The 27,864-nt window shown below is 42.5% G+C and overlaps 1 protein-coding gene across 5 annotated transcripts in view; it reads right to left on the minus strand.

Moving 5' to 3' along the window:
• Positions 1-4,542: 4,542 nt before the first annotated feature.
• The window catches only part of ALDH18A1 (aldehyde dehydrogenase 18 family member A1), a 31,640-nt gene continuing 8,318 nt past the window's right edge, over positions 4,543-27,864 (minus strand). For 3 of the 5 annotated variants that reach the window (XM_062579872.1, XM_062579873.1, XM_062579870.1), the window contains 17 exons: positions 27,083-27,206; positions 24,034-24,257; positions 23,363-23,512; positions 23,167-23,271; positions 22,096-22,254; positions 21,357-21,447; positions 19,554-19,678; positions 15,767-15,911; positions 13,949-14,022; positions 13,188-13,287; positions 11,878-12,098; positions 9,979-10,116; positions 9,672-9,867; positions 9,420-9,541; positions 8,034-8,220; positions 6,492-6,587; positions 4,543-5,443 (listed from right to left, as the gene is read on the minus strand). In XM_062579872.1, coding sequence (XP_062435856.1) covers positions 5,262-5,443; positions 6,492-6,587; positions 8,034-8,220; positions 9,420-9,541; positions 9,672-9,867; positions 9,979-10,116; positions 11,878-12,098; positions 13,188-13,287; positions 13,949-14,022; positions 15,767-15,911; positions 19,554-19,678; positions 21,357-21,447; positions 22,096-22,254; positions 23,167-23,271; positions 23,363-23,512; positions 24,034-24,257; positions 27,083-27,176 — 2,409 coding nt within the window. In that variant the 5' untranslated portion in view covers positions 27,177-27,206 and the 3' untranslated portion in view covers positions 4,543-5,261. The remainder of the gene's footprint in view (positions 5,444-6,491; positions 6,588-8,033; positions 8,221-9,419; positions 9,542-9,671; positions 9,868-9,978; positions 10,117-11,877; positions 12,099-13,187; positions 13,288-13,948; positions 14,023-15,766; positions 15,912-19,553; positions 19,679-21,356; positions 21,448-22,095; positions 22,255-23,166; positions 23,272-23,362; positions 23,513-24,033; positions 24,258-27,082; positions 27,207-27,864) is intronic. The other 2 variants (XM_062579871.1, XM_062579874.1) reach the window with 2 other exon arrangements.

Below are 27,864 nucleotides of genomic sequence, written 5' to 3' on the forward strand. Positions count from 1 at the left end.
GCGCTGCCCCGCAGTAAAGAGCGCCTGAGTAATATGGCCGCGCGGCAGCGCAGCGGCGAAAGAACTACCGCTGCCGGCACGCCGTGTGGCACGAAGATGGCGCACCGGAAGCCCAGTGTCGGAAGACTACCGCTCCCGGCGTGCCGCGCGGCACGAAGATGGCGCACCGGAAGCCCAGTGTCGGAAGACTACCGCTCCCGGCGTGCCGCGCGGCACGAAGACGGCGCACCGGAAGCCCAGTGTCGGAAGACTACCGCTCCCGGCGTGCCGCGCGGCACGAAGATGGCGCACCGGAAGCCCAGTGTCGGAAGACTACCGCTCCCCGCGTGCCGCGCGGCACGAAGACGGCGCACCGGAAGCCCAGTGTCGGAAGACTACCGCTCCCGGCGTGCCTCGCGGCTGCCGCGCAACGCCCCAATAACTTTGACCCTATGGCCGGCCCGTCCCGGCCCGTTCCCCAATACCTTCCGGCGCCCCCGTGACCGGACCCGCGGCAGTTCCGACGCCGCCTCCGCCCCTTCCCCGCAATCCTGCCTAGGGCTTCCCCTCAGGTCCCTCCTCTCGCTCCCACACGCGATCCCCAGCTGGCCCAAGACGCCCCCCCTCTTGCGCCCCCCACCCCCACCCCCCGCGCGCACCCCCTTTCTCCCCGCCCTCCGCAGCCCCGGCGCACCCCCGCCCTCCCGCAGCCCCGGTGCGCCGCTCTTCCCCCCCCCCCCCCCCCCCCGCCAGCGCGCACCGCTTGTGCCCCCCCCCCCCCCGCCCCGCACGTTCCCATCCGCGGGGGCACGCGCCGGACCCACGGCGCGGACCGGCCCCCCGACACCCCTCACCTCCTCCGCGCTGCAGCCGCCCTGCCGCTTCCAGCGGGTGCTGCTCCGCTCCGCACCCCAGTTCCCAGCTCCCGGACCGGCCCCGGCGCCAGCTCGCCCCAAACGCTGCTCCGCTCCTGGCCCGGGCCCACCCCCGCCATCGCCAGCAGCGCCCCCGGCCCCACCCCGGCCGCCTCCCAGCCCCGGCTCCCGCAGCCGCAGCCTGTCGGCAAGGGGGCGGCAGCAACGGCCCTCAGCCCCGGCGGGGACGGCGGGGGCTCCCAGGGCACCAGAGGCGCCCCCGCTCCCGGGAGCGGCTCCCTGAAAGCTCAAGGCAGAGCCCCGGAGCGCACGGGGAGCAAAAGGGAGCGCTCGGGGCACAAGGGAACCGAGCGGCACCCGTGGGGGCCACAAAGGTAGAGAAAAGGCGACGACAGAGCAAACGGAACGATTCTGGCGGCACCGAAAGGCAGGAGGAGGGCCCTGGGGCGCGCTCGCCAAACTCTGCGGCGGACGACAAAGCTAAACGGAGAACTCTGGCGCGGGCCGCAAAGCGAACGAAGGGCCCCGAGGCACACGGGGGCCTTGGGGACAGCCCAAACCGTGAACTGAAGGCTCCTGAGGGCACCAGAGGGCAAACGCGGGGCTCTGGGGCAAACCAAAACACACAGGAAAAGGGCCTCGGGGGCACACCATTAGGCACCTCACAGGGCTCAGCGCGGCTGACGGCACGGCGCCCGCAGGCTCTCCCCCTCCCCACGTGCGCTCCCAGCTCCAGGCACGCAGCGAGCAGCCCGGTGCCCTCACGCAGCGGCCCTGGAGGGGCCCTGGCTAGCCCCGCCACGATGGGGATCGCCCCCCGCCCAGAGTCCCGAGGGTCCAGGCCACGCAAGGGCGATTCCCCACGGCCCCGTCAACGGCACCGAGTTCCCCGGGAACCGCAGGCGCTCCGAAGCGCAAGAGGCTCGGCCGCCGGCTCCCGGCCCCAGGGCAACGCGTAAGCCTCTCCCCCCGGGCATCGTCCTCATGGCAAAAGCACAGCCAGAACCACAGGCACGAGCGCAAAGAATTAAAGCAACCGTTTATTGTTTTGCCATGCAGAAATACCGCCTGGGAGCGAGCCTGCCACGGATCACGCGTTTCCCATTTCGAGTGCAATATTGCTTTATGGACACGCAGTGCACCAGGGAGCAAGGTCCTAGGGTGCAAGTTCAAGCAGGCTAAACCATCCTCAGTTGTCTGAGAGCTTCTGCAAGCCAGACCCCACAGCAGGCTACTGGAAGCAGCTCCCTTGAGAGCATGTGAGATTCGGGCCCGGGTGTTGGTATGCCATCGTCACTCGGTCTGGGTGATGCACACCCTGTGCCTGCCTCAGTTCTGGTGTTCATCTGGCACTGCCTAAGACTGGAGCACTGCAAAACTGTTTTAGCTGCTTTTATACCTTCCCGTCACGTCTGAACTTTTCACTGTGCAACCAACAACCACCACCTTTCCTTAGAAAGCATCAAAATATGTGGAAGATATCAAACTTGTTACAGGCACCTCAATATATATGTTTTAGGGCATCAGTCTCTTTAGACAGACGGTCTAGACCTACTGTCTCTCAAACTCTTACTACCTAAGTTGGGTCTGTATAAAACACACCAATTTTGTACATCTTCTTTGAAAAGTGACAAAACCAAATCATTACATTAAGAAATCTCCTTAGATCCACAGTCTTGAATGTAGTCCTGTTGCATCTGCTCTTCAAGAGTGGCAAACAGTGTCCATTTTTCCATTATCTTCCAGACTCCATTCTACAGGAGACTTGGAGGCTTCTCCTGCAACTCAGGATTCCTGATAGACTGAAACAAGCACTCAGCTTTATTTTTCAAGGCTTTCTGCTCTATCCTTTCACCACCATCTTAGCTGCTTGAGTTTGCACTTACTTTTTCCTGAGTTTCTAGAGTACTGCAAGGCTTCTCCACCTGGCTGGAACCTGTTCTCTGTTGTGGAACGTCTTCCTTTCTCGAGCTCGTATTTTGAAGTTTACTAGGACGCTCTTTCCCCCCACAGAAGGCAGGTAACATGTCCATAGATGTATTAGAACTACTAGTGACAGACATTAAAATTTCAACACTTGGGTAACAAAGGTCACCTCAGGTTGCTAGGTGGGAAAGGAGGCAGTAGTATTAGACCTGACTCACCTTGCTAGGTTTCCCAACAGCTATTTTACCAGCCTGTTTCCCTCTCCTATGGCAGTTTACATTTTTTTCCAAAGGAGCAGAGCAGAAGTCTTGTCCCACAATTGGGTTGTTACCAGTGTGCAAGCAACCAGCAGACACACAGGGTGGACGTTTGTTTCATTTCTGTGCAGAGATGGGTGCTAGGTGATAGATCCACAAAGCTAGCACATGTTCTCCCGTTCTCATTCTTTATAAAAACACTTGCTCACAATTTTATCACACCACATATTTGCTCTGCACTTTCATTTTAGCATTCCTGTTAATTAGCATAAGAAGCAGAGAAGGCAAAGGTAACATCATTATCACGTCATTATCATCTCACTATTCAGTTAGGGGAGTGTAATTTGTTACGTTTATAAGCCTTAATGAACTTACAGGTTACTGTTTGTCTTGTTAACTCCTCGCATTCTTCAAAGAGTTGTGGTTTCCTCAAGGTTCTTTGGCTGGAACCTGTTGTCCTTCACGTTACTGTTTTATGATATCCTCTCTCCCTTGTCTTTGAGTCTTGTTAACTATTTGCAAGGTTTCCACAGCATCGTTCCAACAGAGGTGATAATACCAAATACACACACGTGGTAGTCTACGTAAGCCCACCCAAACAGCTTGCAAGAAATCCTAATTTGCATCATCACTCATGTTAAAGATGCTAGGTTTCAGTCCTAAAAATGAGTTCAGTATTTGCTACCTGAAGAGTACAAAAATGCCTGAAGCTAGGAAAAAGCCCAAGAATCAGAACCATTCAAGAATTGCTATCACATGATCAAAACATATTACACCAGCAAAAACTGCAGCTGAACAGAACCTCCCCTTGAGACCTGTACCTGTCTTAAGGTTTTACTTTGCATTCCAGATGGCCCTGAAGTCTTGATGTAGCTTGTAAAAAAGCTTATGAGCATCCTAAAAATAATGTATAGAAGATTAAAAACCCCCACAGTCCTGGCAAGATTGTATTTTAAGACACAAAAATCTGGCATTCCAAAATTCACAGTAACCATTATAATCAACATGAAACAAAATAGTTTTCAATGAAAATCCAGGATGAGAATTGTTCCTGACATTATCTGCAATTAAAATGAGAAATTAGTTATTTAGTACGGAGTAACCTGTTTCCAATTCAGAAACTCAGTACACAGAATAACCCAAGAATCAATGGCTGATCTACAAGTCAAACTCCATTATTCTTTACTTGAACACACTCAGGAAAACATCATTTGTGCAGAAGAACAAATAAAATACCTCCAGGAATTTATCCATTTACCAAGGTTGTGATTAGGTGGGGACAGCAAATCTGTCAGCTATTTAATACTGAGAACCTATTTGGCATTTTAGAAGTAGAGGCCCCACCATCCACTGAAGGATGTATAATTACTTATTTGTTACGAAAAGTGACAGTATTAACAATGTCAGAATACACTTACTGCCTCTGTTAACTTGACAAGGTGTACATGCAGAAGCTTTTTTAGAGAATTACAGCAGTGTCAGCCACAATACATTCTACACCTTAAGATATTTTAAAAATAACTTTATTCAGAAAAACAGCTTTAAGATAGTCTTCCTTGGTGGGGGGTGGAAGGGGAAGGGGGATTATGTTTTATATAAAATCAATGAGAAAAGCCATTTAGTACAAATGGGTAAGAAAATCCACCTAATGAACAGCTGCGATACTCATCTACGGTAGTCAACAATTAAAAGTAATGCATTATAAAAGATCTCTTGGTCAAAACATTACTATGCATTTGGAAGATCTATTCCATTAATCATAGAATGATCAAATACAAGGAAAAGTACGTGTCAAAGCTTCAGAGCTTTCAAGAGCCACTAAGACCATTAAGACTGAAGAGAAAATAATCAGGTTTGTTCTCCAGGACAAGTGATGTTTGAACAGATCAGAAAGGCTTGAGAAGAAATTTATGGTGCACCACCAACCATATTGTACGTACACTTTACTACACAGAGCAATAAAAACAGAATGCACAGAAATTAAACCTTTCCTTGTGTCATTTGTACGTTTTGAAGGGGCATGGCTCTGGGAAGAGAGGTTAACTTCCAGATAGCAAAAAAGCAAAAAGTCTCACAGATGGGATCATTTTGTATTCATCATACTAAACACCGATGAAAAACAATGCTTCTGAAGATGAAGAACCATATCCCTCCCAGAGTGTGCCGTGAAGCCTGCATATCCTCAGTAAACACTTACACTTCTGGATTTTCCCCCTACATGTTCCTAGCTGGTATTTCTCTGTGGGAGAGGGAGGTTCTCATGCAAATACGTCATGCTGCCATGCTCGGAGAAGTCAGAAACAACATGACTGTCCCCTCTCAGCAACCATTTTGTAGTCAAGAGTCCTTCAATTCCTACTGGTCCACGTGCATGGATACGGGAAGTACTAATTCCAACCTCAGCACCTACAGGAAACGCACAAGATAGAGTTCTCTCAGGAAGATGTCTGCTTTTGTACTATGCAGATTTACATTGTTATGAGAGACAAAGAACAGCCATTCATTGATCTTCCTTTCTTGGCTCTCTCCAAAGGCCAAAAGTAACGTGTAGCTATTCTAAGTTATAAGTTAAATGAATCAAAGTACTATAAATTGTAATGTTTATCCTTCTAGCTGCTACCACTATCAGACTTGCTTTTAGAAAAAAAAGAACCAAAACAGTAGGTATGTCTGACATTAATCTCAGACTCGGGTCCTGATGATTTACCCTTTAAAAACTAACAGCTGAATTAGTCAAGTCTGTGATCTTGCATCTTTTTTTCCTTTTGTCATACTAAGGCAGAGATCTGTTAAGTTCCTCAGCAGAGTTTTTTTAGCACACGAAATGCTGTCCAGCGTTCACAGTTAAAGCGTGCTACAGAGACTATATGAATTTCTGCCTCAGGAGAGCATGTTTCCCCTTGCTTTTTGCAACACCCAGTAGCTCGGCAATGCTTCTGTTCCTTTAAGCAATCAGTACTCAGTTGAGATCCTGCCTTTTCTTCCCCCAAAACTGCAGGGCTGGCACACTAGACAGTAGCTTAGTCTGCTCAGCAGGAACAAAGCACAGCACTTTAGAGCATCAGTACGAAGATGGACAAAACAAATTTCAAAACCCATGTTGTATTGTTCTATCACTATGTGCATGCATCATATCATATTTGATTGAATGCAGCTTCAAAGGAGCCCAAAACATCTTTGTTCCCTATTGCTAAAATAACCTATATACTCTGTTTGGCAGTATTAGCTAGTTCCAACAGGGAAGAGATATTCAACTATCTGCTTTTCTGCTTGGATGAAATGTACCTTTTCTGAAAGCCTTATTTTAGATAGCATGATCAAAGTTAACTAAACTTATCTTCCACGATTCAGAAGGAGATTTGCCATACTTTGCACAGAACAAAGTATTAATACAATACTTTGCATCAATACAGCAAGCCCTACAGTCACACCCCTGAAGTATCTTCTCCCTTACCGAGTCCAAATCTATAGCCGTCAGAGAATCGAGTGCTGGCATTCCAGAAAACACAAGCACTGTCCACATGCTGGAGAAAGAACTCTGCTGTTTTTTCTGTGGGGTCGGGGGGGGGGGAGGGGAAAAAAATCAAATACATATGAAATGGGCATGTGCTTCAATAAATGCAACATAATACAGTGAACAGATGTAACATTAGAATTTGCATATGTAATGTTATGTAGCATTTAAACAGCCTGGGCCAAAATATGTTCTTAGGTACCTTCTTTCCAGTATGCTTACTGAGTAGACAACAGTAAATGTTACAGGAAACTTGCAAAAATTTTAAGAAAGTCGTAAGATGGCTAATCCAAACCACAGGCTAGATTCTGCAAACAGGGATTCTTTTTTTTATGATTGAGGAGAAAATAGATCAGTTCCAAACAGCATTTTGCAGTCTAACTAATACAATTAAATTACAGAGCCAGCACTTCGTTACCTGGAACATGTAGTTGTTCCAGATAACGAAAAATCCTAACTTAATATTGATACTAGGGATAACATTTGAGAAATATAATGCAGAAATATCACATGAAATCAGCTTACTAACCCAGTTTAACACTAAAAAAGCAACACCTGAGCAAGCTCATGCACACTAATCCAAATCTTAGTACTTCAGAAGAGGTCTTCTGTAAAACTGTGAGCTGCAGGTCAGTCACCCTTAGCAACAAAGCAAACAGAAGAGCAGCTTAATTTCCAGTAAACTGCCTTGGAAACCACTAGTGCACTAGGTCCAGTGAAAGCATGACCTGACTATTACTGTTACTCAAGAACTCCAGGCTGGGACTCATCCTTTAGCTGGGTGCAGCGATAACTGAGTTTTGACCTTGCACAGTGTTCAGACTGCATGCAGGACAGGTGCTACAGATAGGAGCAGCTCAGAGCTGCAGGCAGGAGCACAACTCCACAACATCAAAGGGGCAGGAAACTGGCAGGGTTGGAGATAAATGTAGTTTCCATACTAGGGATGCAGAAGTGGGGAATAAAGGAGTGGGAGAGGCAGGGAAAAAGGGTTTGTGATCCTTGTTTGCAAGATACAAAAGATGTTGGAAGACAATACAGTAGATAATAGCCTGATCCTTTCCCCACCATTCTCCCTAGTCCCTCCAGTGATGGACTACAGAAGCTCACCTCTCCAATGTCCAGATGCCTAAGGGCATCTCTAGGAATCAGGAGATACTCTAGGTAAAACCCTTTGTTGCAATAAGAATGCACAGCTGCTCAATACAGTAACATAAAGGCTATTTGCTTTGCAGGAGCATCTGCTGGTATGTAATCTGCTAGTCAGTCAACACATGCCTCCCTATATTGGAATGAGGGCTGCACAACATGTTTTCTCTAAGCTAAACAGAACTTACCTTGCAGATTTAGCTCATAAGCCTCCAGTTAATCATGCCTGCTGCAGAACCAAGTGACACTACTGCAATATAAGTAGTTATACTAACACCAAGAACCTGCAGTCAAACCAGAGCAGTAGCTTTAGGAAGTAGATTGGTCACTAACCATTCTCTGTAATGATAACATCAGTGTGAGAACTTCCATACTTATGGATATGTTCAATAGCCTCTTGGACACTGTCCACCACCTCAATGCAGCACTCCAGGTCCCCATACTCGGTGCGGAGAGATTTCACTTCTGAGGGGCTGAATGTCAAGTAAGAGGCAAACTTTGGGCCAGCATGAATCTTCACCTGCAATACCAGAAATATTTTGTACTGCTGATTATACCAGTATCTTCCAGATGAAAGCATGGCTTCTAAATCAAGCGTAAGAAAACTTAACCTAAGTTTTGGGAACCTTAGGAGATCAATGAGTTAGCAAGAAGGTACTAGGATGGAAGTGCTAAGTTGGCTCCCTACCGTAAAATGCTCATAGTTCAGAGCTCTTTTTTAACCGTTTAAAACAATGATATCGCTACAGGTAAGCTATCAGACAGGACAGTACAACACTAATACTGGCAGAACAACTAAAATACTGCACCTAGCCTTTGTACCTATACTATAAGGAGACAACAAGTGCAATGCAGAGAATAATTACAGAAATGCTTCCAAGTTTGCAAGTCTCACCCAGAGGAAACTTAGGAGCTTGACCTGCTTTCACCCTTTTCTGTAAGCTGACATCAGCTGTCTTTGAAGCATGGGCTTCAGACCCCAAAAAAGTTAATCACTGCCTATACACTCTAATTGCTAAATGCATACTCTATGAAAGCCCTTCTTTTCTCTGCAATTCACAGCACTTTAGGAATATTTATGCCCTGACACTACTGCTTTGCAGTAGCAGAGCAATGTTTGCTATTACTCACGTGAAGATAACTGGGTAATGTACTGGCCTTTCACTGTTGTATTGACATACTAGGAGAAAAAATGGGTAGAAATAAAAGCATGCAAGACATAGGTTTTTTTTAAAAAAACCTGTGGATAAAGTAGATTCAAGAAGGAAAAAAAAGAAGGGAATTGACTGAGGTAAGCAGCTCAGATTAAAAACAGATTTAAATAGATTAAAAACAAAACAAAACAGGCTTTGGATCTGGGAGATTACCAGAATTCAGAATTAAGAAGGGTGGATAATGGGTGGTATATATGCTCTAAGGCAGAACATGATTTCTGTTATATAAAAAGAAGCATCTGCATCCTAGCAATAGCAGGTAGATATCCTGAAGAACCTCTTCCAGATCATTGCTGTGAAGAACGAGGAGACTGTGTGGAGAAGCAGAGAAAAGTCTCCAGTTCATTTACATGTACCAAGAGACACATGGATAACAAGTGAGATGCCTTAACAAAACTGTTAAGGGCTACACCAGCCAGACCAAATGCTTCTAAACTGCAAGAAAAAACAAAACCCACACAAACAAAAAAACTCAGAAAACCCACACAAACAATGCTCGACTAACCTGTTCTACTCTCAACATGTCTATGATCTGATCAAACAATGGAGTTCTCAGCAAGTCTCGATGAATTAAGAGAGTTTCCAGAGCATTACAGGCAGCAGGATATTCACACTTTGAGTCTCTGACTGAGATTAAAGAGCAGATAATTGATTATACATTTATAATGAAGATTTTGAACAGTGTATTAATTAACAATTATCATACTGCAAAGTTCAATTAAGCCCATGAGATTCAAGACACCCTCTCCCAGCTTACTTATTCTTGTGACCTTCTCAACGCTGGCATCTGTGTCCACATACACATGGCAGATCCCTTCGCTGTGTCCCATCACTGGGATTCCCTTAGCTGCTTTCTGGATATCCCTGACTAGCTGGGATGAGCCACGTGGAATGATTAGGTCTATCAGTTTATCCAAGCGGCAGAGATCTTCTACTTCTTCTCTTGTGTTCACCTGTAACAGTCGTGACACAAATGGTCTATGGTGTGAACTCTGAATTCTGCCTGTACTTTTTACGCATATCATAACAACAACAAAAAAATCAGCTTAATTCTAGGCACTCACTAGTTGCACCGCATCTTTGACTCCATGAATGGATAGTGCTTCTTGTGTCAGATGATGAAGGATTTGATTGCTATATGCAGCCTCTTTCCCTCCTTTAAGCAGTAAGCCATTTCCACTGGCTATAGCCAAAGCAGACACCTGTTGGAAAGGAATTAAAAGGAAAAAAAAAGGAAAAGAAAAAGTGATTGAAAAATAGAGTAAGCTCAGGATTTTGAAACCTGCTGATTTACTCAATGTCAATCTATGGTTCTCATTTTATGACACCAAGAAATTTTTCCAGGTAACAATACATATGACTCCAGAATGAACTCTGTTAGTGTTTCAAGCATAAACTTGAGTTTTCAGGGTACTATTGGCAGAGGGAAGAACGCCACGAACAAGTCAAAGGACATCCTGGATACAGGCTCTGACATGAGCTGCATAGCAGGAGGAGGAGGAGGAATGTCTTCCCTGTGAGAGTGACAGGGCAATGGAACAGGTTGCCCAGAGAGGTTGTGGAGTCTCCTTCTCTGGAGATATTCAAAGCCCACCTGGATGCAACCCTGTCTAATGTGCTCTAGGTGACCCTGCTGAGCAGGGGGGTTGAACTAGATGATCTCCAGAGGTCCCTTCCAACCTTACTGATTCTGTGATTCTATGATTCTATGAAGGAGACCAGAAGGAGGGAGAGATTGGCTAAGATGGACGAGACTGAGGTGGAAACATGGAAGGGCAGACTAGAATTTGACAAGGAAACATACCTGTCATCTATGAAGAACAGAGCTGGCAGCAAGGAACTAATGGCAGACAAGGGAGACCAGTACCTTTTCCTTCCACATCAACTCTGCCTAGAGCATACTCCCCTTCAGTTTGAAATGGAAATCAACATCCACAAAATTCAGTTATGAAACACTAAGCTGCCCACTGGCAGAGTCTCATTTTCTTTTTAAGCACTTGTACCCTCACTTGCTCCTCAAGCACTTGAATTAAAGAGATCTGCTCAGCCAATTACATTAAGCATCGGCAATAGTGTTGATAACCAACTCTTTTGTTTGCTTTTTGAAAAGCTGCTAGAGTTGCTCTATGAAGTACTCTGGAGTTAGAAACTGCTAAGATCGAGGTTGCCAATGCAACCTTGGATTAAGTCCCATATTTTCATGCATTATTGTAACAGTCAATCACAGCAATATCTCTCTCATACAGCTCTGGAAATGAAAGTATTTACCTGGAAGATGCCTGCCTTATTCTTGACACATGACAAATGATGCTCACTTACAGTACATCATTCAAGATTTCCACTCCAGCAACTTCAGTACTTCAGAACTTAAAACACCATTTTTTTGCCTCTCACCCATCTCACTATGGTTAAGTGAAGACTCTCATTCTGATGTATGGCACATGTGCAGTATTGGTACTGGACAGACCAGCTCAAAGCCTGGAACTTCTGAGCTTTTTTGTGCTAAGTTCACTTTTTATCACATATTCTTAAGGGTTACAGTTAATAATTAACATCTGTATTAAACAGTTCTGGTTTAACCCTCACCCTACAGCTCAGCTGTACCCAGCATGGACAGATAAGACAAGTGTTCATTGGTAGGAACCTCCTAAGTTGCAAGTTAGGCAGAGAAGGTACATTCATTAGATGGATGCAAGAACTGCATCCTTTGAGGGTAAGCTAACTCCTTCTACATACTAGGCTATCAAAAACCATTCCTGAACTGATTCTGAAAACTACAGAAGCAAATCCTGAGAATGTGTCTGTAGAAAACAGGGGTGCCAACAAAACTCTTTATTATAAAAACTCTAGCGAGAGTTCTTTGAGAGACAAGACTTCTTGTAGACTCCCAATTATGTGTCATGAGAAATGCATCACGTTTTTTGAAAGAATGCCCAGAAGTGTGTTCTGCCCTCCTTCCATACCTGTGGAAGACAGTCAGGACGAGATTCAAAGATCACAAGAAGGACCCCAATAGGCACAGTCACCTGCTCCAACTCTAGGTCTTTTGCTATTCGTGTTCTCCGAATTACACGGCCAACACTGTCCTGTGAGGATGCTGCAATCTGACGCAGCCCAATAGCCAAGCTGTTCAACTTTGATGTAGATAGACTCAATCGTTTCAACAAAGGAAGTGCCAATCTTCCTAGAAGAAAAAAGGAAAACATGCTGGAGATGGATTTGCCCATCTAGGCTCAAGCAAAACTGACCTAAAGAAGTGGCAAGCCTATGGAAAATCCAGGTATTTTCCACCAATTAGCAAGAAAGCTACCCTAGATAAACAATGCAAGGCATTAAGTCTGGTAGCCACAACAAAACCCCTCAAATGTGACTATGATTTCACATACCACCAGGTTCGCACGTAATGTGGTTTTAATAATTTGTTTATCAAACCATGCTGACATCCTCGAAGATAAAGCTTGTCCTACTTCAAGTACCCGAATCTCTTCCAGATTTTATCTTTGCAGTATTTCCAGAAGGTCTGGACAGTAATTGAATCTTTTTATTTTAAAGACAGAAAACCTAAAGCACAGACCTATGTATAGAATTTCTGTTCAGACTGGGCAGGAACAGCCTAAGTTTTCTGGTCTGAACATGTTTAGTTAATTTACCCAGCAACATCTCTCCAGGTACTCTAATCAATAAGCGTGCCTCCCTGATGTCTTACACAAAATATTAAAATTCACATTGTATAATTTTCGTATGTTCCCCCGCACCCCCAAGCAATCAAGTAAGAAGCTGGGATTAGGATAACACAGAAGAATAGGTTTAGTCCAAGCCACCTACACAGAATCTTCCTCAGTAGGAAGGGTATATGGCTCTTTTTGGAGAGCATTGGCTTAAGTATACAGGTGACAACTGTCCCTGCAGGAGCAAAACGTTATCTTCACCAACTCAGCAAATGCTCACTTTGTGCATGACAATAACAAAAAGATGTTTGTTATGTTCCATTTCCACAATGAGTCTCCCTTCCCAAATGGAGCACTAATTTTTCCAATGCACTGTTCAACGTATTACAAAGCCTCAGGATCTTCTCCAAAACAGACATTAGCTTTCTGCAATGACTCAAACTGCAGCTGTTTACAGTACCAGTTCTCAAGGTCCTGAGTTCATTAATCTCTGACAGCCATACTACTCAATCTCAATGATATATGGCTCTAGTTCTGCTCATTTCCTTAGAGGCTCGGGTAAGTTCATGATAAAAAGGCTACCATGGGAAGACTTGTTATATTACCTTTATTTTCAGCCTCTTCTAAGTCCTTTTTGTTTGCCAAGAGAATTTCTTCTCTCTGATCGGTTAGTAAGTCGGCAAGACGACAGATAATCTCTGCTCTCTGAAAGAGAAAATTTCTGAACTGTCATCTCAAAATCAAACCTCCTTGACTTCTGGACCCTTCTCGCTTATTTCTATTGACCACATCCTCTTACTCTCTGGACTCTCGGAATACCTGGAACAGCTGATTTTTCTAGTCTGCACCACACTGAAAAATGAGGCTGAACAGTAATTCAACCTGCACTTCGCTTTATTATTATCTTGCTTTCCACACCAATCTTCTTGCCTAAATCCCCAAAGTTCTTCCTTTAAAATCACCTTAGCTTTTTCACAAGAGATGCCTCCTTCTACCTACCCAATTGCAAAACAATAATCACCTATGCTCCTCTTCTGCATGTACTTGTACAAGCAGGAGTGAATGGGACAAGTTATTCCAATCAATTTGTTAGCATCTCTGATCACAAATAACTTCCGTATGATGTTAGATGCTCTTAAAATCCTGGATTTGTACAAACCCAATGTGTATCACATTACTTCACAGCTCTGAAACAAACCATCTTTCTGCTCTTTCACTTTCTTATAGAATACTACAGTCCAAACGATGGATCTGACACACAACAGAGAGTAGGTTCCTGCACAGAAGAGCCTGTGTATTAAATTGGTGTTTTAAATCTTAACACACATTCACAAGTTTAACAAGCGAGGCCAAATTGCTCTGTCACCTGTTCAGGCTGCAGAGCTGCCAATGTCCTGCCACCAGCTCGAGCCATTTCACCCTGCTGCTCCACTGTAGGGCCTGCAAAAAGCAAACAAACCCCCAAACATTAAAAAATCCACAAAAACACGCCACCAAGAATATGGCATGCAAAAAAAGGTATAGCACACACAGAAGTCAGCACTAGCTCTTGCAATTTCCAGCTCTCCATTCAGACCAGGAAAGCTGGTACAGAGTCTTAAAAGGCATATTCAAGAAGTGAACTGTATGCCAAAATAGGAAGATTTGTATCGGATACAAAAAATATTTCTATGGTTCCAAAAGTTTTCATTTTAAAGGGACATCATACAGATTCCATAAGGTAACCACACTAGACACAAAAAACAGGTATCAAAAGGGCACGACAAAGGGCAAGATAACACCAGCATGGCTAAATCTCAGGATATGGGAGGTTATTGAAAACAGAGAGGCATCATTTGAGAAGCTTAAATAGCAAACTGAGGACAACAGAAATTATTACAAAATGGCACGGTACTGTACAAACAATAATGGAAGCCAAAATTCAGTCTAAAGGGTTCCTACACACACAAAAAAAAATGTTTTGCAGCAGGATCTCAAGGGATCTCTCTCAAACTGAAATGATATAGAACATATTTTGAAACAGAAGTAACAAGTCACTGGGTTCAGACAGTGTTTCCCCTAAGAGTTCTCAAGTAGCTGACAGATAAACTCACTGAACTGTCTTTTTTAACTGTCTCCTGGAACTGTCTGTAGAACAGATGCTTTGAAGGTGACAATTATGACTACTTCTATTTAAGAAAGGTCCCAAGAAAATTGTCAGAGCAGGATTCCAAAGTCCATACCAAGAATTATACTGGGAACTGTAAGAAAAGAACTAATGGACACATGATTAAGCATGGTATCTTTAGGTATTCTTTGAAGAAAGTGACATGCCAGTAAATAAAGAGATACAGCCAATTACAAGTAAAGTTCCAAAGGTTATATTAGAAGGCAGAAGACAAAGAAAGGATCAGAGTAAGCACTCTCCACAGTAGAGGAAGACTGTTAACAAAGTTTCACAAGAACACGCGCCGTCTGCCGTATTTACAAATGACGGGGAAAGAGGTAACAAGATGAAAGCCTTTACTGCTCGTAGAAAGTTCTTATTAGTGGGACTAGCTGAAAAGCATCAATTTCCTCTGCAGCCAAATCACTAGGCTACAAAATAGCAAATGAAATTCAACGGAAATAAAAGAGATGTAGATGGGGAAAAAGGATAATCAGGTCTTGGTATTATAATACATAGTTCTATGAAAACATCAGCTCACAAGTGTTTAAAAGGAAATAAAATTTTCAGAATTATTAGAAAAGACCTAGAGAATCGAATAGAAGACGTCATTAATTAAAACTCAAAGTTAGTCCTCCTATCTCAAAAATCCAAGGCTTACATGCACCTTGAATGTGTGAATTCTGATTTTCCCCTATCTCAGAGATGCCACAATAGAATAAAAACAGTTTCAGACAGCAGAAACAAAGATGAACAGATTTTTGGAACAGTTTCTGTACAGCAGCTAAGACTAAAACTCCCAAGACTAGCAAATGATAAAAATTTTATTCACTTATTTAAATGCAAGTCTGATGTAACACTATCAGCTAGAGGGAACAGCAGAGGATCCAACACTGTTCTAACTGTAGAAAATACCTTTCAACAACCATTTGTCAAGTAGGGCATGCTTTTCCAGTTGTTTTACAGGTCTAGTCAAATTAACTCATTCTAAACTTTCACAAAGTCTCTGCAACTCAGACATGTTACCCCTATACTCACCTGCAGGTTTTACTTCTGAAAAAAATGTGCCAACTTTTTTCCCATCCACAATATCTGTGATGACGTGACCCGAGATCTTTGGGTGGGTTCCGTTTGCAATAACTACAGAAGTGCCTCCTTGGAGGGCCCACAGAGCTGCTTTCACCTACAGCAAAGGATAAAGTCAGTTCCAGGAAATTCACTTGATATTGGAATCCCCACACTTAGCAAGAATTCTTGTTCCTCCTTGTTCTTTAGATTGTTCCTTTGTGCTTTCAAAGAGCATTCAACACATCATAGGAGTTTCTGTAATACAACATTGAAAGAGATCATATATTTGAGTTTCACCTTTCCTTCCTTAATTAGCTGTCATTTTATGAACATACTTCCTATTTTCCTAATGGTCTGCTTTTTTCCAGCCTTCTGCAAGTGCACTTTGGTTGCATGCTCTTTTTCACCATTATTTTAATTTGCAAGTTCTTTTTCCTAGGGCAAAGAGACCTCATTTTCTTTTTCAAAAAACCCCAAACGAGAAAAAAAAAACAAACAACAAAAAAAAAACACGTTTTGCTAATTTTCCTGGCATTGGAAGCCATCAATAATCAACCTGCTTTGAGTGGGTATGTGATATTACTTGTACCACTGAGCACTATTCTTGTTCATGTCCTAACCATCATCATATAACATCGAAATACTATTCAATGACTTCAGCCATCTGAGTAACTCCCTTAAAGTTCGTTTGGCCTAAGCACTCCTCACGGATCTGTTTAAGATGTAAAGGAATTCTCATTGTTTATAACCCTTTCATGAAGCTATGAAGTACTCTGAAGAGTCATTCAGGTTTCCATCCAAAGTTTTTACCTGTTTTTTTCACATTCTGTTACTGTTCTCAGTGGATTTTTTTTTCTTCTATTTTTGCCTGAGAATATGACAACTGTTTTCACAGTCCTTTTGAGTAGGCTGTGTTTGCAGATTTTGCATTTATCCAATTTTGATTTCACTTCTTTTTATTTGGCATGCTTCCCCACTTTTGTTGTTGTTTTGGAGGGGGGCTTGGCAACATAGCATTTGGAAGTCATCTTCTAAGGTCAGGATCCTGCTGTACTAAGTGATTTATACATGAAAAGCAAAAAGTAAGATCTACGGGAAGAATCAAGTCTAAAACAAGAACACTCTGATGTACAGACAGATGGGAGTTGAAATCTGTAAAACTTTTCCAAAACAACTGCATGCTAAAGGCTGTCCGTTCCCCCTCCCCCTTTTCCCCCCCCTCCTGTTTTTTGGCAGGCAGGTATCATGGTCAACAAGAGTTGTATTAGATTTGAGGGCAGTTATCTTTTTAGGTATTCTTCTAGCAAGAGAGGCATGAGTTCCCTTTCTGAACATCAGTGTTAGCATGCTAAAGTTTGTTTAGTCCTTCTAAAGAAGGTGAAGTTTACAGCAGGACCATTTTATTAGTAAAATCCCTTGAAATCCCCATGCACTGATCAGTTCTAAGATTTGCCTCTCTCCACATGCTTGAGTCATTATTTACAGCATCAGAGAGAACTTGAGTTCTCTAAAATCTCCCTCTGCAACATCTCACTAGTTTATGTGAATATACAAAACCATAAAACCAAATACCAAATGTTACCGTTTGCTGGTGAACTGCCAGCAAATTTCTTTTCCCTACTAAGGTATTAGCAGCATCATTCCACTATTATGTCTGTGCAATTTATACCATTACAAAAGCTGCTAGTCACAATGTCAATTCCTCACTTCGATGTTTTCCTATGTAGTTCTACAACTCTGTATTACGGTCCGTATTCTCTGGGAAACTACACCTGTCAGATATGTTTATCACACCAGGCTCTGGACTACCAAGACAGGCACAAGACTTTCAACAACTCCATTTTTACTCAAGTTTCACTCTGATAATCAAGATCTGTACTTCGGGCTGCTATTTCTTCCTGGTATTGACTCCTCATTTTTCCAAAACCATCACTCTATTCTCAACTCTCACACATTTTTGTTATAATGGTAGCATTTGGGTTTGCCTCTATAGGACTCAGACTTACCATATTAAATATCAAATAGCTCTAGCATTTTATTTATTTATTTACAAATACTCCCTGACTTTGGCAGCTTTCCACTCAACATTTGAAATCATTCAATCTAAACTATAACTAAACTAACTTACTCTAAACTATACCTCAAATAGTAAACTCAAGGCCGCCTCCTTTTGTAACCTTCCAATCCACACACTGATACTAAAATCTGCCTCATATTGTTGATTATTCAGAAAGTGAAATAAATCAAAGATTTTGAAAGTCAAAGTCAAAGAACTTGACTTTGGTCCTTCCCTGCTCAGTCAAAACCTACTTCAGTTTCTACAGACAACCTCCTAAAAGTTTCCTTAGGAAACCTGCACCAGACTGCAACAACAGCACGCATCCCGGCATCATGAGAAACACATACGAAAGCTTCGTAACACCACCACATTTATGCACTCACAGCAATGAATACTGAGGGCATCTGACTGTACACAGCTCTAAAAATCAGCCCCTCTACCTCTGTTTATCTTATAATCCAAAACTAAAGTGCCTCAGTCTCTACCACTATGTCATTCAGAAGCAAACGGCATGCACACAAACTCAGGAAGGAGGCAGAGGTAACCTAACAGAACCAAACAACAGGGATTCCCAAACTCTTAGGATTATCATGGGGTGGGGGTGGGGGAAAGGGAACTGGCTTTTATTTTAATTGGAACTACCAACTTAATACAGTTCTAAAGACCTCATTTTACAATAAACTACTGAAATGTGATTCATCAGGTGTTCTTTTAAAATCACATAACTCTAACAGAAGTTAAATAAACCCCACACCATTAAAGGACACTCAAAGAGTAGTTGTAGATTGGAATGTAACTCTGGAGATCACCAAATCCAACCTCCCCCCAGCTCAAAGACATTGTCCAGTCAGGTTTTGACCATCTCCAAAGATGGAGACTCTGCAACCTTTCTGGGTAGTACAGCTTGTTCCAGTGCTTTACCACCCTCACCATAACTTTTTTTTTTTCTTAAGTTTAAATGGAATTTCTTGTATTTCAATTTGTGCTCATTGCCCCTTGGCCTGTTCACTACACCACTGAGAAGAGTCCAGCTCCATCCTCCTTACACCCTTCCTATCAGATATTTATACACATTGATAAAATCCCCACTGAGCCTTCTTTTCTCCAGGCTAAATAATCCCAGCTTTCTCAGCTTCTCCTCCTGTCAGACATTCTAATCCCTTCAATTACCTTCGTGGCCCTCCACTGGGCTTGCTCCAGTATGTCCACACCCTTCTTGCACTGGGGAGCCCAGAAATAGACACAGCACTCCAGATGCAGCCTCATCAGGGCTGAGTAGAGGGGGAGGATCACCTCCCTAGACCTGCTGGCTATGCTCTTCTTAACACAACCCAGGATATCATTGGCCTTCTTTTGTGCAAGGGCACCAAATTGCCGGCTCATGTTCAACTGGATGTCAGCCAGGACCTAAGTCCTTTTATGCCAAGCTGCTCTCCAGCTAGTTGGCCCTCAGCCTATACTGGTGCGGGGGGTTCTTCCTCCTCATGTGCAGGACTTTGTACTTCCCTTCGTTGAGCTTCAGAAGGTTACTCTCTACCTGCTTCCCCAGCCTGTCACAGTCCTTCTAAACAGCAGCGCTACAACCTGGTCTCTGAACCACTCTTCCCATTTATTCATTTATTTATTTTTAATCTTCTGCTCCCCCCTTCTACACACCCATTTCCTTCCCCAGATAGAACAAAGGCTCTGAGCTCCTACCTTGGCTTCCATGCCTCCCATTCCTACTCGGGATTTGGTTCCAAATGTCACAGACTGCTGGTCTCCTGGGTAGAATATGTCAATGAGCTTTGCATCGTCAGATCCTGGAGGGCTGTCAAAGAGTCCTAAAGGAAATAATGAAAATCTGCTAGCATTATATACCCTCAACTCTGAAGTTCAAGGAGAAGCTCTATGGAAATTGAAAAGCTGTATTCCGTTCCATAGGATGGAAAATTTTCAAGTGCCACAAAAAGCAGGGTTCCCTGGCAGTGTGAATGGCAAGTATCAGTTATGCTTTTGGTAAAGTTTGATAAAATTACATAAAGAGGAAACAGAATACCCACACACTGAATGACAGCATGCAAGCTGGAAGTACTGACATTAGAGTGAGGTTAGAAAGCTGGAAACAAATTAACAGCTTTGATATGTCCTAAATCAGGACCTACATACACAAGCACACAGACAGATAGGAAAGAAGATGGTCTTCCTCACCAAAATCTCAGATGATATGCCTGAACGCTGGCTTGTAGAATGATAAACTGAGCAATTTAAAAATATGTAAAAAGGTGGATTATTAAATTTTGGTAAGAAGGGACCCTTAATAGTTAAACAAACAAACAAAAAAAAAACCCCAACAACTAATGATTTTATGTAACAATGCTCTGAGTTGAATGATTCTTTCATTTACACAACACAAACCTCCCAAGCTACCACCACACTTCCCAGAACTTCTACACGAACAGACACTGATGTTATGAATTACAGCACACAAATACAGACTACCTGTGCTCTTCCTTTATAGCTTAGGAAGGGCAGGACGCATCTTTCGGTAAGCAACACATCACACTAGATGAATAAGTTTATTTTCTGAACAAGTTGTTTTTTACAACTGCTTTTATTAATTGTTCTCAGAGTCATTTTGACTGGAGACAACCATCAAATCCAGCTGAACCTGCTAGAAGGAACTGTTTATGGAAAGGCACCCCTTACTCCTCAGGACCTATGATATGGGCCGAAGAACAGGATCCACTGAAGCTTAGGTGAAGATCTAACTTTTAAGAAACGTGTCTGGAAAAGGTGAAAATATTACATGATTTGGATGATGCAGAGGTAAGAGCAAACTGCACCCTCTCTCCAGCATCAATAGATGACAGACTTGCTACACAGCAACGCAGGTCACAAGACCAAAACAGTATCACTCAAATATCTGGAGACAGAAAAGCTAGCAAGCTCCAGACTTCTGGAAAACAATGTCCAGAGCATCTAAGATGCTTGTAACTCAAAGAAAGACAGAACCTGTTGTCAGAAGAAAACTATTTAGCATTCAGATTATGCTCCTGATCCTAAACGCATAGCCCTTGTCATGACTATATCATAAGGTCCTGAGTAGCTAGCAGAGGAACCACAATTCGGATTCTGAAACAAGTCTCAAGTTCACTTGCTTCCTCATCCACCCAGACTCAGTGATGCAGCAGATAATCTTTGGCTAATGCAATAAGAGCTCCTTAATATACCTGACATGTGGTACACTATAACTGTCACTGTAAAAGATGTGAACTGAAGAGATCAGTAAAACTCAACTATAGCTTGGTACTACTATCTGTGGGACCTCAAGGTCTGTTTTTTCTTCCCCACGAGTATTACTATCTGTCTGATACCCAAAGCAACACAAGGCATCTCTGACTGTAGAGAAGTGTTCAGACATGTCTCCAAAGAGTTCTTCTACATGTCATTCCCTTGACAGTAAAAATAGCAGAGTATAGATTGTCTTGATCAAAAAAGGTAAAGAAATGATTCACAAACCTTCTACATCCGAGAGAACAATCAGGAGATCAGTCTTCATTTCCACAGCCAGTCGTGCTGCCAGACTATCATTATCCTTCACACTGATCACCTGGAATGCATATACATACATAATTCATGCGTATGTACATACATATACAGATCAGCAACACAGCATAGAGGGAGGAACTAAAAGTATGTGGCCAAAATGTACAAAAGCAAACTCCATCAGTACTGCCAAACCCCTATGAGCTGCTTTGTTCATACGCAGCTCTTAGGAATTGATCTTTGTACAAAAGCAAATACCTTTTTGAAATGCAGCAAAGCAGCATCAAAACAAGAGATAACAGGAACAGTGCCCACATTTTCCACCTTGGTGCCCAGTGACAAGACAAGGGGCAACAGGTACAAAGTGAAACACAGAAAATCCCATTTGAACATAAGAAAAAAACAAAACAAACAAGCAACTTAAAAAAAAAAAAAGTGAGGGTGAATGAACACTGAGGGGCTTGAAAAGAGAAGCCGTGGAGTCTCCATCCTTGGAGATATTCAAAACCCAACCGGACAATGTCCTGAGCAGTCTGTTCTAGCTGACCTTGCTTTAAGCAGGTGGTTTGGCTAGATGAACCACATTAATAATTTCTTACGTTTGTTTCCCTGCTGCAGATTTTGCAGATCTAACATGATGGTACTAGTAAACCATGCATTAATGCTGTACCATCTACAAACGGAATTCACCCCCTTGCAATACTTTACCCACATTTACCCCCTGCAGATCACTATTTGGCTCTGGAGGTGGAACAACAGCATCGTTAGTGTTAATTATAGGGACAATATTCATTCTTAAAAGTTCATGCAATGTTCCGTTCAAGTTCCGACGCTTCTGTTCATCATGGAAATCCAAGTTGGTGACTAAAATCTGAAAATAGGAAAAAATATTGAGGTATAACTTAGCCTGCCATCTTCCCCGATAAGGACATAAAACATGTATTAAAGTACTATAACAGTTCAGTCAAGCCCTCTGGCTTACCACAAAACATAAGCTATAGTTAAAAGATAAAAAATGCAAGTGAGAAATATTCTTTCCACAACATTCTTGGGTGTATACGCCTTAACTTCCACTGGAACCTATAATGCCTTTCTCAAGCAGACAGATCAAAGCAATCTATAGTAATTGTTAGCTATACTGGAAACATTTTAGTTATAGCAGCAGTACTGTATTACAGTAAGAAGTTCCTCTAAGTGACGACTTCATAGTACATGCTTAATTTCATTAAAAGTGTTTACAAAAGTAAAAGAACTGCATCTACTGCACAGCCTTCATAGAATATTTCACGTAAGCATAGTCTGTTGTCCTACAGTACACAGAGTTGGAGCATTCAGCAGAGAGACCTATGCTAGGTGTAACACCAGCTACTGGTTAGGTTTGAGGAGCAGATGGCCAGCAAGTCCTAAAGTATGGATATGTACTTCCATCAGCTTTATAGAACGTGGGGCAGCCGAGACAGTTGTGATTTTTAAACTCTCACTTTGGATCGCCAACTTTCTCTTTATAGTTTTGGTAGAGTGTTATAGAGGGAAAAACAAAAAAACAATCAAACCAACCCACAAGTCTGTACATAAACCACACACAAACTCCAAAAATATAAAGCATTTTTGCTGCACCTAGTATGATCTACCAATTATGCTACAATAATAAGCCTCAACAGTAGGACAGAAAAGGAAATCCAAGACTATAGCAAAGACAGCAGCACATGAAGCTTGTAAAAAAGTAAGCAATTACTTCACTATGTAGCAATTACGCCAGTCTACGACAGAAGGAAATCCTTACTTGAGCTGCACAGATGCTGTACTGTGTAAACATGGCCTCATACAGAGCCATGAGTCCACTCTGACCAGCTGCTGCACAGGCTCGGGCCTCCAAGACTGGAATAGCCTATAAAGGTAAAAGAACAGCTGTCAGGCAGTGACTTGAGCAGGTTCCACCCAACATTCAAGGAAAAAAAGGGACTGCTGCAGCCACTCACCATATCGTTTAGCTGGTTCTGGCCTGAATGAAGTGCTTGCCTCACACTCTGAGAAAGCAAGATCTCATGACGCAATCGCTGTTTTCCAAAAGCAACAGCTCCACTGGTGACAATCATCATCTCTCGGCCCTGATTCTGCAGCATTGACACCTGTAAGCACAGAGCACAAGAAACAGGAGCTGGAGCAAGATCGCTTCTACTCTGACAACTTTGTCTTTTACAGATATGTTATGCTTACTGGTTTCTGCTTACACAAGTGTCTGCTGATCTACGGATACACACAGCAAGGCCACCACCCTTTAAGATACTCCTGCACAGTGTCCTGACCAGTTATGAGCTACGTCTCCAGCCTGTGCTAAATTTTCTTTTCATGATGTCATTTTTTATGATGTAGTCATGCTTAAATTTTCACAATACGCATCACACAGTAACAGTTCTATACCCCTTTACCCTCCACTGCTATTGCAGAAGACAGAGAAAAGCCGTATGACAGCAGCTTCCTCCAACCTTCTTATTCACCATCCATTCCCAGGGCTGTTATTACATAGTAATTTTATATATTAGAAGTGAAGAAGCTAACTCCAATGGTAAACAAAAAGTTCTGTATTGCTCCTTCCAGAGAGGTACATGGTCACAGTTAAAACAAACATTACACGTCAGTATAGAATTACCTGCTCCACAATAGAGGCCAGCCTCCCAAGAGCCAAGCCACATTCATCTCCTCGGGTCACAACAGCACTGCCCAGCTTCACTACAATCCGCTTTGCATGTTTCAGCTCACTGCGGTGTGCAAATGATTTGCCATGTGCACGGCTAAGGGGCATGGTGATAAATGGGATGTTGCTCCAACAACGGACGGATTCATTTCTTAATTTCAGGGTATGGTGAGGGAGATCTGTGATTAAAGAAAAAAGGAAAAACGTAACAGAAGCTTGCCCAACCAGTTTTAAGTGCTTCATTCATACTTCTGAGCCCTTTATAAGCCACCTAACACTTGCTCCCTTTCCACACCCGAAGCTCACAATACATACTTCTACTTCTCAATGACTGGGAATGAGAACCCAGCTTTCAAGTCACTGAAAAAAATGAAGACCAATAATTTCTGAACAGTGCTAACCATCCTTAAGGCACAGAAGGATATATCCCATGAGTCATAGAGTTTTGAGTCTGGAACTCTAGAAGACTAAATTGAAGGTACTTTAAATGAGCCCATAGAGCTCACATCAGAAGAACACTAGCTTTAAAAACACTCTCCTTTGCCTCACGAGGTACAGCTAGAGAGTTCTCCTGTCAGCAGTACTGCAAAAGCACTTGACTACTAGCAGGGAGGAAGGAAAAAAAAAAAGTAGAGCTTTTACAAGGATGTATTACAGTCAGATATTTTTTCACACTGCTCAACTGGGGGAAAAGAGGGGGGAAATGGATGACCGACATATGAACTGCTAGTTGCCTTCCTACAGGGTAAACAGACACTGAAGCACTGACAGTCACAACTGCTCAGGCAACACACAAGACATGCAAGGCTGGTATCTTACTTAAAAGTGCATCCTAGTCAAAAGATGGCACAGATATGCAATCCTGATCAATATCATCTCTGAAGACAAAGATTCCTTTACAAATCAGTGAATGGAATCCTATGCCCTGGTAAGATTTTATCAAACTCTGTCTGTTCAATCTCTGTAACTTCTGTGTTCTTTAATTAAGATAGATTCTCTCTCTCTCTCTCTCTCTGAGAAATGAGTGTTCTGGATATGCTGTGGGAGTAAAAGAGGAATGAACACACAGCCACAGAAAAGCCACAGAAAAGCTAAGCCAAGCATTTATTTCTGTAAAACGTGGTTAAATCTATTTCCCTCACTATACGCAGAAGAACCTTAACCAATTAATCGTGAGGGCTACAATAAGATGTCACAGTTTTATAATGCAGTAGAAAATGTAATATGGAAATCAGTTTTATTTGCCCCTCATTTTCATAAGGCAGTACTTGTGAATGTAAAGGCCTATAATAAATAGGAAAGCACAGATGACAGAGTTAAAATGAATGTTTTTCTCCAGCACTAAATGTTATTATGCACTGTTTGCCTATCCTACACAGTATGACCAGAAGGTAGTAAAACAGTTTAAGTGTTTTCAGTTCTCACAGCTAGAGCTCTAGGATTTAGAAAGGTCCAAGAATGTAGCTATTGAAAGACAAACCAGTATCTGGAAAAAAACAACCAACCAACAACAAAAATGCGTATTTTTCAGAAAAGTGAGGAGAAAGACAACAATTCTGAAATGAACAGATAACTCCATTCATCTCCATTGAAGTCATAACTGCTAAACTGGCCTACCACTGTGCAAACCTGTCTTTTTTAGTTATTTTAAGACTGCACAGAGAGAAAAATCAGCTCCAAGGTTATACATACAAAACATTTTAGTTGATGCAAGTCCAGGAATTTTTTTTACATGGAATTAGGGAAAAAAACAACAGTGTCATCCAATCAGATTTTCAGTCAAGTAAGTTTCTAAGCATTCCAGTTTTTCATATCCAGTACCTTATCAATTGTTTGAATTCTTTACTAAAGAAAGGAAAACACAATACAATACAATAAAAAATACAAATGCATGAGACTTTTGGTACTGAGGATCCTTTTATGCAACCTACATGAGGGTTGCTTCTCAGGAGTGTAGGATGCAGAGTTTTAAGACACTTGAGCTGAACAGGATCACAACAGAAACAGCAAAGAGTAAAAAAAAAAATGATATTCTCAAACCAGCTTTAGAATGCAACTGATTTGAGTAATCAAAGTTGCTGCAGTACTGGCTACTGACTACTGTCAGTTTTTCTAGAGCTGAAGGACAATTTTCATAGTGTTAAGGTTAACTATAGGAGAATTTTACTAACTTTGGAAAATGTAGTATGTTTAGATGTATTACAAATGTAGAAGCCAACTGAGCTATTGCACAGAAAAGGAAGTTCAGGATTTAAGATTTCATTATTTAATATTTCATTTAAATATCAACAAAATCAAACTACTGAGTTAACACACAGACTAACGGAAAATGAAATGAAGCGTGCATGCAGTGGTAAACAGTTACTATTTTTATTCCACTGAGTCTACTAGATCAAGAGGGAAGCTATCTGTCCCTGCATTCTCTTTTTCAGTCTGCAAATCATATAGAGAGTGATGGCTTCTCTCAAGTTAGGATTTCATAGCCTAATAGGGAACAATAAAAAATGTCTTATTTCTAACCACAGGACACCTATGTATTTATGCTCAGGTTTCTTGCAAGTATCTTTGCACTTCTGTCTAACCTAAACAAATCTGAGTCTCCCACCTTCTAATACCTGCTTTACTCAACATATCTGTAGGCTGGAAATGGGAACAGGAGGAAGAGGACATCATCAGATCCTGTTTTCCAGGAATGCAACAGGTTAAAAGACAAAGAACTTTTCCAGCAGAAGTTCTTATACACCAGAATTCTTTGATAAAAATACATGTTAGAATAAAAAATATATCCTCTCAGATATCTGCCTGATGTCTGCCTGAGTATTACTGAGTTAAGGGAGAAAGCAAGAGTAAGAAAGTAGAGCTTCACCTGCAACTCACTCCAAAGCCTCTAAGTGCTGACTGAAGTTAACGAGGGAATTCTCTTTTCATTATACGAAAGAATAAGGGAGGCTGAGGCACATACTGACCAACATTATTAGAAATGCGTGCTTTCTCTCATACATACACAAACGGGAAATGGCTGTGATGGCATGTGGCGATAACACAAAGCACCATCCAGGGGAACGGACAAGAGGGCTCAGAGCAGCTCGACACAACATTTTGAGATGCCTTCTGCAAATCAGGGATATCTGCAAGTTAAAAGGGGGAAGGGGAGAAAACTGGTTAAATATCAATGAATTCCCATCTATAATCTTTCTCCTTCCCCAACATCCCCCTCCCTACATCCAGGATGCTGCATAGTCTTAATGCAGTTTCCTTGTGCAAGGGACAGCCCACTCCCCCAGTTTTGCAGAATTCTCAGGCTGTAATTCAGAAGAGCTGGAAGGCCCGTTCCCTGCCTGCTGACAAAAGATAACTAATAAAGATTGAGAGCAAAACATGCTTCCCCAAAAAAGGAAAAGAAGGACGATTAGTGAGTGCAGCTACAATGAAGTCAAAACTTTCTCCACAGAGAAGCCTACAGGGGAAAAAAAAAAAAAGTTGCAATATCCAGACTTCTCCAGACACTCTACAACAGATCATCTACTACCCTTTTCATAAATCTTAGCCCTACTTAAATTCACAAGATATGCTGGCTCACTTCTTGGTCTTTTCTCCCAATCACCCACACATACTGCTCTCAACCTCAATTTCACAGATACTATTTAAGGCCTCAGAAACCACACCTCGCTCAGGAAGCCCCTAAACAAAAAGTGGCTGGAGGCTAGAACAGTATCACTGAGAAGCATTTTAAGCACTTACTCTGCCTTATATTCTTTCACAGGCATGCACTTTGAACAGCTCCAA

Source organism: Rhea pennata, chromosome 7, assembly GCF_028389875.1.
Source record: "Rhea pennata isolate bPtePen1 chromosome 7, bPtePen1.pri, whole genome shotgun sequence".
NCBI lineage: Eukaryota > Metazoa > Chordata > Aves > Rheiformes > Rheidae > Rhea > Rhea pennata.